General features: G+C 47.3%; 1 protein-coding gene across 7 annotated transcripts in view; it reads left to right on the top strand.

Moving 5' to 3' along the window:
* XPNPEP1 (X-prolyl aminopeptidase 1) overlaps nucleotides 1-14,267 on the top strand; it is a 54,446-nt gene that overhangs the window by 25,189 nt on the left and 14,990 nt on the right. For 6 of the 7 annotated variants that reach the window (XM_038578744.1, XM_038578747.1, XM_038578746.1 and 3 more), the window contains 7 exons: nucleotides 2,446-2,509; nucleotides 3,686-3,790; nucleotides 6,051-6,143; nucleotides 6,463-6,606; nucleotides 8,362-8,457; nucleotides 11,230-11,311; nucleotides 12,784-12,994. In XM_038578744.1, coding sequence (XP_038434672.1) covers nucleotides 2,446-2,509; nucleotides 3,686-3,790; nucleotides 6,051-6,143; nucleotides 6,463-6,606; nucleotides 8,362-8,457; nucleotides 11,230-11,311; nucleotides 12,784-12,994 — 795 coding nt within the window. The remainder of the gene's footprint in view (nucleotides 1-2,445; nucleotides 2,510-3,685; nucleotides 3,791-6,050; nucleotides 6,144-6,462; nucleotides 6,607-8,361; nucleotides 8,458-11,229; nucleotides 11,312-12,783; nucleotides 12,995-14,267) is intronic. The other variant, XM_038578750.1, reaches the window with a different exon arrangement.

Below are 14,267 nucleotides of genomic sequence, written 5' to 3'. Positions count from 1 at the left end.
CTCTACTTCCTTGTTTCTCTTTCCTGGCATGCTAAGGTTTTGGGTTAATTATATCTCCCGGGAGAATGTTCTTGGATTTTGCCAGCCTCACAGCTGGGGGAAAAGTAGGAGGCCCAGGCCCAGTGCTTGTCTGGCTTTTGCCTAGTTTGTTGGTATAGAGGTGACAGCTTCGGTCAGTGACGGCTTCCTGGCAGGTTGACTACTTAGGTCATGTCTAGACATTCTTGCCCAGACCTCCTCTTGATCCCAAACCAAACATGTCCACCTGCTGTTAATTCCACCTCCCTTTGGAGAAACCTGCCTCCTGCCTTTGCTGATAGGCAACTCCTTTGAGAGGGCCTGTCCCGCTAGGGGTGGGGCATTCCTGGAGAGCTGCGTGCTTGAGTGGAAGAGTCTGCCTGTGCCCAGACGAGCAGTCCCTTCTCTGCCAGCCCTTTGCTGGCAGCCTCACTGTGTGTCACAGGTGGCTGAGCCTCTAGCAGGGGAGACTCCTTGGCCATCAGGAGTGCCCCTTGCCTCTTCCCCATTGTGTACTGTGAGTTTTAGCATGGAGGTTATTTTTGTTTCCTTAGTTTTCCCAGCCTCTTGGACACTTTTTCATCATTCATGAAGAAACTAATACTATCTGTTCCACTGCACACTTGCAGCACTCTCAGCATTCTGGTGAGTCGTTTTAGACATTAACTTATTGCTCCTCACAACGATCCTGGGAGAGCGGGAGCTCTCCTCTACCCTCCATTTTTGCCTTCTTTTTCTTTAGTCTTGCACCCAATGATTACTGCATTAATAACCAAATGAGAATTCTGCAGTTCATAGATGCTGCTGGCGGCCATTCTTGCTGGTATTAGTGCTAAGATCAAGCATTCCTCTGTGTTTGAGGGATAAAACATGTGCCTGCTGTGGCTTTTCGCAGTCTGAGGGGACCTGTTTTAGAAATGAGGAACTGAGCCTGAGAGACGCAGTGAGCCTTGTTGTAGACCACGCAGCTGGGTCTGCTGGAGGGCAGGTGTGACCTTGAGCTCTGTCATCTGTCATGGCTCCCTCTGTCATGGCTTCCTCTGCTGGCCCTTTGGGCATCTCCATGGAGAGTGGTCCTCTGGCCGGTTTGAGGCTGTGGCTGCAGCTGCCTCGGTGAAATGAGTGGGAGCGAGACATGGATGCTTTTTCACCCCTACTTTGTGTTGACCTAAAAAATGCCTTGGTCTGGCAGCCCCATTCCCTATCATCAGCATTCTTTTTTTTTTTTTTTTTAAGATTTTATTTATTTATTAATGAGAGACACAGAGAGAAACACACACACACACACACACACAGAGGCAGAGACACAGGCAGAGGGAGAAGCAGGCTCCATGCAGGGGGCCTGACATGGGACTCGATCCCAGGTCTCCAGGATCAGGCCCTGGGCTGTAGGCTGCACCAAACCGCTGAGCCACCTGAGCTGCCCCATATCATCAGCATTCTTAACCCTGCTCGGTCCTTTAGCTCGGAAGACCCCTGCCAACAGTAGAAGGAATAGCAGCTCTGGTTTCCAGCACACCAGATCCTGGCCCAGCTACTAACCTGTGAGTGGGCAAGTTGCTTAAAGATTCTGTCTTCACCCTTCAATTTTCTCATTTGCCAGTAGTCTTATCCCAGAGAGTTGTTGCGAAGACGAGAGATAACATGTCACATGGGTGCAGCACAGCAGAGTGCTTCAGAGCCTGAGTTCAAAGCCCCTGCTACCTTTGGGGAAGTTACTTTACTGTGTTTAACTGTGTTGCCAGAAGTGTCCCACCATGACCAGGCACCATCTGCACAGAAATGTGAACTTCCCGTGTTGTTCAGTCTCTAACCCCTTCCTTTTAGAGGCAAGGGGATGGGAAAAACATGCTTTGGGACATGACATTTTCTTTTGCTGAAGCCTCCTGGATCAGAGGAAGTGTTTCCATTTATTCTCTAATGGGAAGGGACAGGGTCTGTATGGGAATGATTGGTGACGCCACATTAGAGGAGAATACACCCAGAAGTTCGGAAACAAGCTCATGCCTAAAGAGATCTAAGAGAACTATTGGCACCTAAAACAGAAATTCAGCCTTTCTTTTCAGAAAAATAACAGATGCCTAAATGTCAGTGGCAAGGAAGAGAGAAGGCTATTGGTTTGTTTTTTGAGTAAGATCTCAGAAAAGAGCAGTTTATTATGTTTTGTCTTAATCTGCTTTGTTCTCCAGAAGAAGAAATAGAGGCTAGTGGGAATAGCTCTTTTAGACCATATTTAATTAGGGTCTTCTGCAGCATGAGCAGAGTTTTCTTCATGTTCAGCTTGACTTTTCAGCTAGACTGTTCCTTGAAGGTGCCAAGGCTTTGCCAACCGAGTCCGCTGTGTCCCCTTGCACACAGCCGGGCACATGGAGAACAGTCAGCATGTGGCCATTCTAGGTCCACTTCAGCATCCTTTCTGTTTTCCAGAGTGAGTACATTGCTCCATGTGACTGTCGGCGGGCCTTTGTCTCTGGATTTGATGGCTCTGCGGGTGAGTTGCTAAATTCTCTCTCTGTTCTTTCTGTATTTTGTTTGCTTCCCCAAAATAACCAGGCCAACTTTCAGCCTGTGATAGAACCAAAAAGAAAATGCAAACCAGACACTCCCCCTTGAGCCTCTACAGAAAGGTGTGAACTCCCAGCATCCCCCAACTCTCTGAATTTACCTTTTAGTGGCCCTTTTCTCGATGCTTTTGCTATTAAAGTTTTCTTTTTCTTTTTTGCTATTAAAGTTTTAAAAAATTTTTCTTTAAAAATGCTTTGGACTTTTTATTGAATATAGCATACATACAGACAGTTGTATCAATTAAACTGAAAATACTTGTGTAACTAGCACTCTGAATAAGAAATGGGACACTAACAGCGTCCCGACCCCCCCTAAGCTTGCTGGTCCTATGTCATTCTCTAAGTGCTTGACTTCCAGATTCAGTAATTTCACTTTCAGTTTAAAAAACAAAGGGTAATGTTGAGCTACATTGGTGCCCTGCCCTAACTTTTCCAAAACTGCTGTGCCCTTGAGTTTTAGGGTGCTTCCCCCCCTTCAGACTCTCCTGTGTTATGCTAGCTAGACTTGGCAAAGAACTGCTTCCTTTGGTCTAAGTGCTTGTGTTGGTTGGCACCTCAGGGTTGCCTTTGGCTGGTACGTCTGCCAGAAGCCCTGAGTTCTGTCAGGCGGTAGGGACTGAGGGCAGGTAGGGATGGGAGGCATCCAGGAGTCGCTGTGAATACTGATAGTCCAGTTGATTTCTCTCAGGAAAGGTGAAGCAGTTCTCTTGGCGTAACTGGTGGAGCAGAGCACTGTGACCACTGTGCTGGAGTCCGTTTCCCCTCTGTCTTGTTGATCATGAGGCCTTTTTGACTGTAGGTACATAGTCCTCTTGACTCGTGCTGTGCAGATGGGGAGCTCCAGGGACCCATCAACCTGGGCTGCCTGAGGGCGGTCTCCTTCAAAGCTTGACCCACAGCTGGTTCTCAGTGGCATTGTCTTCTCTTGCCTAGAGTTTTTCCTGGAGTCAGAGGCCCATCTGCCCCACTGGCGTGAGTGGTGGTGGTAGGCTGGCCGCACAGGAGCTGGTACTTCTCATTGTGCTTCTCAGCCTGCTGCCACTGTGTGCAGCTTCTATGTGGTCGTCAGAAACTTTTCTCGTTCTTTTGCTCCCTTACTCCAGGCACGGCCATCATTACAGAAGAGCATGCGGCTATGTGGACTGATGGACGCTACTTTCTCCAGGCTGCCAAGCAGATGGACAGCAACTGGACGCTCATGAAGATGGGTGTGTAGAGGTGTGGCCAGCCCAACTTTACTTGGCCAGCTTTGGGAAGGGACCCTAGAGTTCCTCAAGGTCTCTGGATCTTAACCCTTTTGTGAGGTCATGGGCCCTTTTGAGAATTCAGGGTGTGTTAGTCTGCTTGGGCTGCCATAACAAAATACCATAGACTAGGTGAGTTAAACAACAGAAATGTATTTTCTCAGTTCTGAAGGCTAGAAGTCTGAGATCAGGGTGCCAGCATGCTCAGGTTCTAGTGACAGCCCTCCTCCTGATTTACAGATGGCCACCTTCTCTCTTGAGTTCTTATCTGGCAGGGAGAACCTCTCTTCTTCTTTTTAGAATCCTATCGGATTAGAACTCCACCCTTAGGATTTCAACATAGGAATTTGAGGGGACACATTCCAGTTCATGGCATAAGAAAACACTCTTTCTCTCATATCTACGTGTACATGCACACACAGAGGCAGACATCTGGGGGCTCTGGAGCTGGTACAAATGGATAGGCTAGTGGCCTTTAAACTTGTTTATTGCATGCCTCTGGCTCATGTACCTTCAACATATATGTATACTTGTTTATATGTTTATATATAAACATCTGCATTTCAAATGTGAGCAAAGATTAATTTCTTTCTTTTTTAGACAAAAATAAATACAAATAGACATCTTAATACTTCTTGCTAACACCCCAGGGGATCGTTCAGTGTATCCCTGGGGTATGGGTATCTCTCTTTGGGGCCCACATCTCTAGCTGTCAGGTCTGCCTGTTCCATCTCGTAGGTATGTGGTGGCCTGGCGGACGAGTCCTCCTTCCTTCTAAGTCTCCCTGTAGTTGGCTGTGTCTTCCCCAAGCCCCCCTTTCCTCAGGCGTCTCTCCTGTGTAGGGCAATTCTGGTGGGTTTGGTTGAGGAGTGATTCATCCCTGAGTTTTTGCCAGATATCTGTCTGCTAGGAAATAGCATGACTTCATCCTATAAAAGTCATACTAAGGGCATTAAAAGAAAACTTCGTTAGTAAGTGGCTTTTTAGTGGTTTGGAAAAAAATAGCCAAGAATCAAATAGCAAAATAACAGCTCAGTGCCAGCTTTTAGGCAGTTTTTTGGAATTGAGGTTCATGAGCTCATTTCTTTATAAACCTTTGAACTTCCCCTCTGTGGTTATGTGGTTATCAGCAGTCAGTAGGGAAAACAGTGAAGATAAGTACTGTTTTTAGAATATACGAACTTTCACTCTAAATATAGATCTGTTTCCCCAAGATGTTAACTTTTTAGTAAAGATCTGATCAGTTAAGAAGCATACATCCAAATGTAGAAGGTATTGGCTTAGATTAAAGAAAAACTGGAATATCAAAAATAACTTCACTTCCTTTCTTGAGGTTTATTTGGTGTCCCATGACTCGTCTCTTGGAAATGGGAAGGGCTGTTTGCTCTTAGGAATTGGGAAGCCAAGGAGCCATCGTAAAGATGATGGTGATGAGACCTGTGTGGCCCTCTTGTAATCTTTGGAAAGATTTTTTGCTGCTGAGACTTGTGTTCAGACCCCAGTCAGGCCTGGTTCAGGGGTGGGAGCCTCCTATCTGCCACCCTACCTTACAGTGAGAGGAGAGCACCATGTCCTGTGTTTTCTGGTGTGAGATGTGAGGGGGGGTTCCCAGTTCCCAGCCTTCACCAGTCACGACCCAAGTGTTCATCAAGTGACCAGTAGTGATAAAGTGACCAAAGGCTGAGAAGATGTTCTTTGCAATGACATATGTGCCAGTGTTGTAGTGATTCCCAGGATGCTGTTTTTATGAATGAAAATCTTGCCTTTTCCTTTTTTTTTTTGTCTTCTTACTCCTATGCTTTTTTTTTTTTTTTTTTTTTAAGATTTATTTCAGAAAGAGAGGGAGAGCGTGAGTGTGAGGGGCAGAGGGAGAGGGAGAAGGACTCTTAAGCGGACTCTGTGCTGAGCACAGAGCCTGACATCAGCTAGATTCCACAAACCTAAGATCATGACCTGAGCTGAAACCAGGAGTCGGACGCTTAACCAGATGTACCACCCAGGCACCCCTGGTGCCATCATATACTTTTTAAATACATCATCTTATCCTTCTTGCAATCTTCCAGGATTAAGCAAAGTTTGGGTTCTCTAAGTGCTGCCAACCTACCATATAGAAGGTGCTTCATAAAGACCCTAGGATCATGATGTTGGTGAAGTGCATCCTTTGGGTAGGACTATGAGCTTGGGTCCATTGGGAATTGTTTCTTACATGTTCTTCCCTTGGTAGGTCTGAAGGACACACCAACTCAGGAAGACTGGCTGGTGAGTGTACTTCCTGAAGGATCCAGGGTTGGTGTGGACCCACTGATCATTCCTACAGGTGAGTGAGCTGGGGTCCTTCCAGTGTCGGGGAGGAAGTGGATTCTAGATGCCTTCTCCATTCCCTTTGTTTGCTTGTGGACTTGGATCATTTAGGGGCTCAGCATGACTTGATGTCATGATAAAGGTCAAGGTGAAGAGAAGAGTTTTGGCAGAGAGGCAGGGGAAGGCTGTTGGTGGTGAAAATAACCTTTTTACACTCATCCTGCATACCCAGTGCTAGGCCATGGGAGGACCGCTTTTCAGAAGGCACTGCTGCCTGCCTCAGCTGAAATGGCATTTGGTTCATGTATGGTTGGGCTACGTGTACTTCTCCCCAGATTACTGGAAGAAGATGGCCAAGGTTCTGAGAAGTGCAGGCCACCACCTCATTCCTGTCAAGGAGAACCTTGTGGACAAAATCTGGACAGACCGTCCTGAGCGCCCATGCAAGCCCCTCCTCGCACTGGGCCTGGATTACACAGGTCAGAACCCTGCTGCGCCCAACAGGGCCCCCAGCCCTTGTTCCCTGCCCGTCACCATTGTCCCCATCCCAGTCCTCTGAATCAGAATCCAGCTTGAGCTGGTGGGCGGTTTTGCCTCACCCTGGCAGTGCGGCATTTGATGAAAGCAGGAGCTTTATTTGTTTCCACAGTGGCCACCTACTTGCCACTTATTTGCATAATTTATGCTTGCCACGCTCTTCTGGGCAGACCTTTGGCCGCTGCTAAGATGGCTTTTTTACCACTCTGTTGCTAACTGCCTCTAACATGTCTGATAGTGGAAACAGGGCTGGGGGCTTTCTAGGTTCCATTTCCTTTTCTTCCACCCGCATTTGGAGGTTTACCTTCCTAGGCCCCCCACCCTGTATCTAGAACCTTCTGCTTTAGAGGCTTTGGGTTGTGGGTGGGTTTCTTTGGCCTGTATATTAGTGGTTGGTGAAGAGCAAGTTGTGAACTGTTGGTGGGAGCTGAAAGTGTGGATTTATAGAACAGTGAGGGATGCAGAGAGAGGCCAGGGAGGTGGGGCTGCAGGGGAGAGAGCTGTGCGGTAGAAACAGAAGAGGAGAGGTGGATGGGGGATGTCTGGAATGTAGGCAGATTGCCCAGAGGGGTCCTGGGAAGAAAGCATTACAGCCCAGGCTCTTGCCAAGTTTTAAACAGCATTCCCGAGCTGATCTTCAAAGCCGTGTTGGTTGCGGGGGCAGCCCCCAGCTTGCTTTCCCTGTGACGCCCTCACCGGAGGGGATCACAGACTGAGGGGGATCGGTCCAGTGAGTGGCCTGGGGTCAGCTAAACATTTTCCACGAGCATGTTTTGAATTTTTTTCTTTTAACTGACTCAGAGGCTCCAACCTATTACTTGTACGAGAGGGGAGAACAGATGTTGGGGGTAAGACTTTTGGTCAGCAAACGTGAGTGACTCCTAGAACAGATGTTGGGGGTAAGACTTTTGGTCAGCAAACGTGAGTGACTCCTACGTGCAGGACACTGTGCCAGGTGTTGGGTGAACCAGATGGTTCCCCAGTTCCCAGGGGCAGGCTTGTAACCTGAGCTGTCAGTGCTGTTTCATGGCGGGTGATGGTGGTGATAGTGGTGGTGAAGGGGTGCGCCTCTCTAGGGCTGCAGTTTCATCTGGAGAGCTGCAGGGAGCCAGCCCCTGGCTGTGATGGGACAAGGGTGATTTGGAAGTTAATAGTCACAGAGTCAGATTGCAGGGAGTTCCTAGGTCTTAGCACCACGAGGTGAGTCTCTCAGCTCCAAGAATGTCAAGTGGTGGGTGATATTCCCCTGGGCCTCTAAGCCTGGATGAGTTTTCTCTGCTGGGCAGTATCTTCTCATAGCTTCCTGTGCTTCTGCCACTATTCAGTCTTGACACAAGATAACTATTGCTGTATTGATTGTCTTCCCTTCTAAATTGTAAGCCCCATGAGGGCAGGGGCTGGGTATCACTTAGAGCTGTGACTGCAGTGATGAGCACAATGTCTGGCAGATATCTATGCCCACGAAGTCTAGATACTTCAGAGACATTTGTTGGATGAACAAATGCATTAATTTTGTGGGTGAGGCAGTCAGGGCTCTCGAAAGTCAACAGGCTTGGACAAGAGGCTTGAGTCCAGGCCTCCTGTTTCCTCAGGCAGCATGCTCTGTATAAGATGGCCTGGGTAAGAATGTTTGGGATGGGTTCTTTCACTTGGCTCCCGTGCAGGGCCAGAGTCACAAGCACATTTGTTTCTTGCAGGCATCTCCTGGAAGGACAAGGTTGCAGACCTTCGGTTGAAAATGGCTGAGAGGAATGTCGTGTGGTTTGTGGTCACTGCCCTGGATGAGATTGCGTGTAAGTGCTCTGGCTCTGCTGTGTGGGCACATTACCTGGTCTCTCCCTTGGTTCTCTTGGAATCTGGGTGTTCACGCCAGTCTGCTTTCTGAGTGGCCAGGGAATAGACAAAGACCACGTCACCAAATGAGTACCCAATACACCAAGTAGGTTGGAGAAAGAATGATAGAGAATGGGAGAGAGGGACATAGCGTGGCTCAGAGTGGTATTATAGCCTGGGGCTGATGTGAAATCTGTGATGTCCACCTCTGGCCAGTCTCTTCAGGACTATGACACCACCAAGGAAGGACATTTCTTCCCAACATTTTGTGTCTGTCAACATTCATATGTCTCTCCAGCTGTAGAAATGGCATCATAGGAGATTGTTTTTTTTTCTCTACACTTTTCCTGTATTTCCCTCAGGTCTTCACAGTGCGGATGTTCTAGAAATATTTCTACATCAGAAAACTCAGGAACTGAAAATTCTTTACCAACTTTTTTTTATTTTTAAGATTTTATTTATTTATTCACGAGAGACACAGAGAGAGGGGCAGAGACGTAGGCAGAGGGAGAAGCAGGCTGGAGCCTGATGTGGGTCTCAATCCCAGGACCCTGGCATCACGACCTGAGCCAAAGGCAGATGCTCAGCCACTGAGCCACCCAGGCGTCCCTTCACCAACCTTTTTGATAACAATAGCAGTTTCTGAATCTTTAGACATTAAATAACCCTTATGCAGTTGTTTAGTACCTTGTCATCCTCTAGAACCTGAAGACATTTGGTTGACTCTTTTTGTCCTGTCTTCTGTTTTCTGATTGGATTTAACCCAAGGTAACTGAGAAGAGGCACTACCTTATCTGTTTATCTTCTCACTAGAGAAAGATACCCTACTACACACTGTCCTGTTTTTCCAACCCCCAACCCCCAAACTTTGTCAAATATCAGTGATGTTTGACATGTATGTCATATATCAGTGATTGATATCTTTAATTAACTACCTAGATATTGGCGAGAATAACAAATGTAAAGTTAATTTCTCCCTTTGATTTTAAGAAAATACATTCTTGGGACACCTGGGTGGCTCAGCGGTTGAGCACCTGCCTTGGGACCAGGGCATGACCCTGGAGTTCTGGGATCGAGTTCCACATCGGGCTCCCTGCAGGGAGCCTCTTCTCCCTCTACCTATGTCTCTGCCTCTCTCTCTGTGTGTCTCTCTTGAATAAATAAATAAAATCTTAAAAAAATACACATTCTTTTTTTTTTTTTTACAGATTTTATTTATTTATTCATGAGAGACAGAGAGAGAGAGAGAGAGAGAGACAGAGACAGAGACAGAGACACAGACAGAAGGAGAAGCAGGCTCCACATCGGAAGCCCGATGTGAGACTTGATCCCAGGACTCCAGGATCACACCCTGGGCTGAAGGTGACGCTAAACCGCTGAACCACCCTGGCCGCCCGAAACACATTCTTATTGTGGAAAATGTAGAGGAAATAAAAAGAAGAGAAAAATATCCACTATAATTTTGTTACCTAGAGATAATCACTATTAATATTTTGTGCGTATATGTCTTACAGCTTGATTTTTCTAATGTCTCTGTATACTCTAAGCATATATAATCATAATTTAAGTAAATATAAATATCCCATCATATGGTTATCCATAACTTACTTACTTAACCATTCCCCTAAGGATGGCCTTTGGGTTATTTTTGATTTTCCCATGACTTTATTATGATGCTACCATCAAAATCTTAGTACATCAGAGTCTCTGTATATTTCTGATTATTTTCTTATTTTGTGGTTGGCTTTTAGGGGTTGCATTACGGGTTAGAGGGTATGTACATGGTAGGGCTTTGGACCCATCTTGCCAGTTACCTGCCAGAAATGTTTACGGTGGATATGAATATGCCTGTCCTGGCACACCCTTGCCAGTCCCAGATACTGTCATTTTTAAAAAAGTGCTAGTCTGATAGGTAAAAAATATTGCTTCATTGCTTTACTGTGAGAGGCCATTATTTTAAAATAGAGGCAGTTCTTTTCTCACCAGGGTCTTTTTAACATTATGTTCTTCGGGAGAGCAAGAATTAGGCAGCTGGAAGCTATGGGAGCATAGCTATGGTCTCTGCTGGCCCCTGTACTGATTAAACATACAATGACTTCCCCAAACGCCCGTTGACACTGGCTCTAGGCAGGTCCTCCACTCTGGTTTGGTACCACAGTTTACCCTTGGGTGGGCTTGGATTTGGGTTTCATTCATGGGCCTAAGCCCTGCTGACTCACTGCTTTTGTTCCTGTGCTGGGAAGTTCCGCCTCCGTGGAGCTCCTCGACTCTTAGCCAGAGGGCCTTCTTTGAGCTCCCTCATCGTGGGTGGGTCTCAGTTTTTCTACCCTATGTCTTCAGAAGGGAGAGAGTGCTTGGCCCTTTTCCCTTTACTTGGGAGTGCCAAAGGTTTTCCCTGTGGCAAGGCCAGGCTTGGCTGGTCACCACCAGGCAGACCATTTCAACTCTTTTGTTTGGAGGGTAATTTGCCTGTTTTTGGACTAACTTCCATTGCATTCCGTTCCCGGGGCAGTGCTGTGGCAGCATAAGGAACAGATCTGGTGCCATCATTTGGTGGACATGAGCAACTGCAGCTCAGAGGTAAAACCAGGAAACAAGGTTTCCTGCTTTTCTGAGAGATGAGTGTCACTGAATCCTTCTGTAGAAGCCTTCCATGGATGCCAAAGTACTTAAAAATTCCTGTTAAAATCTCAAGTCAGGCAGGTGACAGAGTCTTTTTTTTTTTTTTTAAGGGCTGTTCAATCTCCGAGGATCGGACGTGGAGCACAATCCCGTGTTTTTCTCCTATGCAATCATAGGATTGGAGACGATCATGTGAGTGTTTGCCCCACAAGGGAAAGTCCTTCCTTCCTCACAGCTCCTCAGATGCTCTGTCTCCCTTCCTGGTCAACCCCATCGCTGCCTGAGGTCCTGCTGATGCATTGCTTTCCTTCTGCTTTTCCCCTTTCCTGCCTCTCTCTCCCTTTCCCTTCTGATCTTCCTACACAGTAGGTGTTTTTTACATCTCGCCTCTTTCTTAATCTTCCAGATGACTTGAAATCCATGAAAGTATCTCTAGTACTAGGAGATGAAAAAAAATAGGCAGGGACATCAGAACAAAACCGGAATGGTTAGTTCACAAGATTGCTTCTGCAAAGTCTTGGTCAGGCCATACACTGGATTCTAGGTTTTGTAGCAGCCAGTGCAAAGGGATGGATAGGCTCAGTGCTACAATCCTGGGTACACAATTCAGATAAACTCAGGCATTTGAAGGTCGGAAATGACACAGGAAGATGGTTATGCCTTGTTGAATTGTCTATTTATCTGCCAAGGAATTGCTTGTGACCTTCTTGTGGTTGTGCTTCTATCTGGATGGCTCTCTTTATTCACATAACATTTATGAGTTTCTAGAGTCTCTGTTGGCTGCTAGGTTGCATCAGACAGATAGGGTCTGGGGCTAGAGTTGGGGAGATGAGTGTCTCTTCAGGGGGTTCAGGCATGTAAGTGGGCACTGACTTATCAGTAGGATGGATATGGGGCCTGGCCTAAACTTGGGGGGTCACAGGAGACTGACAAGTAATACTGAAGCAGAGATCAAGGGCACATGTGAGCTGGTTAGGTGAATGGGGGCCATGAGGAATGGTGATCTAAGCAGAGGAGAACAGCATTGTCAGTGGCTCTGGGCAGGGGAGAGCACGATGGCTGTGAAGGACCTGGAGTGGCTTAGTGTGGTTGGAACACAGGAGTGTGAGGCCGGAAGGCGAGCAGGGGCCATGGAAAGGAAGGCCTGTAAGCCAAGTCCAGGAGCTCCGACCTTTGTTCTGAGGACACTGGGGAGCTGTTGAATGGATATTTCACAAGCAACCACATGATTGGGTTTGCAAATCATAGAGAATACTATGGCTGTGAACATGGGATGGCTAGGGGCAAGACTGGATCCAGGGAGATCAGCTAGGAGGCTGTGGCACAAATCCAGCAGGGAGATGGTGGCAGCGTGAACCTGGCCTGTGACTGGGCAGGGCTGGAGTCAAAGCTGGACAGATTGGATGGGATTTAGACTATAGAGATCTTAGTGGAGGGAAGGAAGGACATCGGGGACTGGCTGGAGGAACGAGGTGGATGGATATAACATACACAGGGATAGAGACAACTTGGTGAACAGGATGTGGGAAAGGAACACAGAGAAGGAGAAGCTGCTTGGTTTTGATTGCTAAAAGACGGAGCCTGTTGTATTTGTGGGCCCATGTTCCTCCCTCTCGCTCACATGCCCTCTTTTCTCTGCCACCTCACTTCTCGCTTCTCTGCAGGCTCTTCATTGATGGTGACCGCATAGATGACCCCAGTGTGAAGGAGCACCTGCTTTTTGACTTGGGCCTGGAAGCCGAATACAGAATCCAGGTGCTTCCCTACAAGTCCATCCTGAGCGAGCTCAAGGCTCTGTGTGCCAATCTCTCCCCAAGGGAGAAAGTGTGGGTCAGCGACAAGGCCAGCTATGCCGTGAGCGAGGCCATCCCCAAGGTTGGTAACCCTGCTGAGGCCCGTTCAAAGCCTGCACCTACCAGCTGCCAGCCCCTTCCCAGTTCTGGCATCCTGCAGCTTTGTCTTTGAAACAGAGGTTGTTCTGGACGATCTCTGGGACTGGCTGTCAGGTTAGGGATGACCTGTCCCTAAAGGAGCCCTTTGGGCTGGAGCCATCTTGAGGGTCTGAGGGCCCTTAGAACTCATTGAGTCTTCTGTGTTTTCCAAAATGTAGCATGAGAGAGGATCTTAGGTGGTAAATATGAATGCTTAAGTTTATTTAAGTGTTACCTGTTTTATTTTTTTATTTTATGTTTTTAAAGATTTTATTTATTTATTCATGAGAGACAGAGAAGAGAGAGAGAGAGAGAGAGAGAGAGAGAGAGAGAGAGGCAGAGACACAGCCAGAGGGAGAAGCAGGCTCCATGCAGGGAGCCTGACGTGGGACTTGATCCCAGGTCTCCAGGGTCATGCCCTGGGCTGAAGGTGGCGCTAAACCGCTGAGCCACCTGGGCTGCCCATGTTACCTGTTTTAAAAGCAATTTAGTGTACACTAGAAAAAAATATTTCTAGCATTTGAGACCATGATGTTATAAAAATTATTTCTTAAGACAGAGTTTAACAAACTAAGTTGATTTAAAGATGGTCTAAAGAAGTATTAAGTAAATAAAGGTCTAGAGGGTAGGCAGCCAGGGTGGGAGCTGAGTAGGTGGTATGAGAACACCTGAAATCTGGGAAACACAACATATGCCCCTTCCCTACCACATTTACCAGCTAAGGAGGCTGGGGACCCAGAGTGGCATGGGAAGTTAGAGACTGGTTGAAGGTCAAATGATAGTGATAGCGTTGCCCTTTACTGAGTCCCTGCTGGGTAGTGCTAAGCAGTGGACACCTGTCTGCTCATTTTCACTAGGGCTCAAGGCAGGACTGTAATCCAGGCCACCTTGGATGTATGTAGCCTTTTCAACTGTCCTGCCCTGGGCTTCTGGCTGCAAGTGGCCTTTGGCAAGCCCAGGGGTATCTCCTCTCTGCTCCATCCTGGGAAAAGCCTAGACCTACCTTGCGAGTGCACCCTACCACCCTTATAGTACGTGTGAGTCAGTCTTGACCTGAGTTTGGGGGTCATGCCTGCTTTCTTTGTTTCAGGAGGTCTACATGTGAGAGTGAGGGAATGAGATTGGAGAGAAGGAATGCCTTTCAACAAGCTCTGTGCAAGAGCACAGATGTGGTCCTGAATCCCTCTCCCATAACACAGGGCTGGGTTCCAACTCAT

The sequence above is a fragment of the Canis lupus genome, chromosome 28 (assembly GCF_011100685.1).
Source record: "Canis lupus familiaris isolate Mischka breed German Shepherd chromosome 28, alternate assembly UU_Cfam_GSD_1.0, whole genome shotgun sequence".
Taxonomy (NCBI): Eukaryota; Metazoa; Chordata; class Mammalia; order Carnivora; family Canidae; genus Canis; species Canis lupus.
The sequence above is the reverse complement of the archived record's forward strand: the minus strand, read 5'-3'. Positions and strand labels throughout refer to the sequence as shown.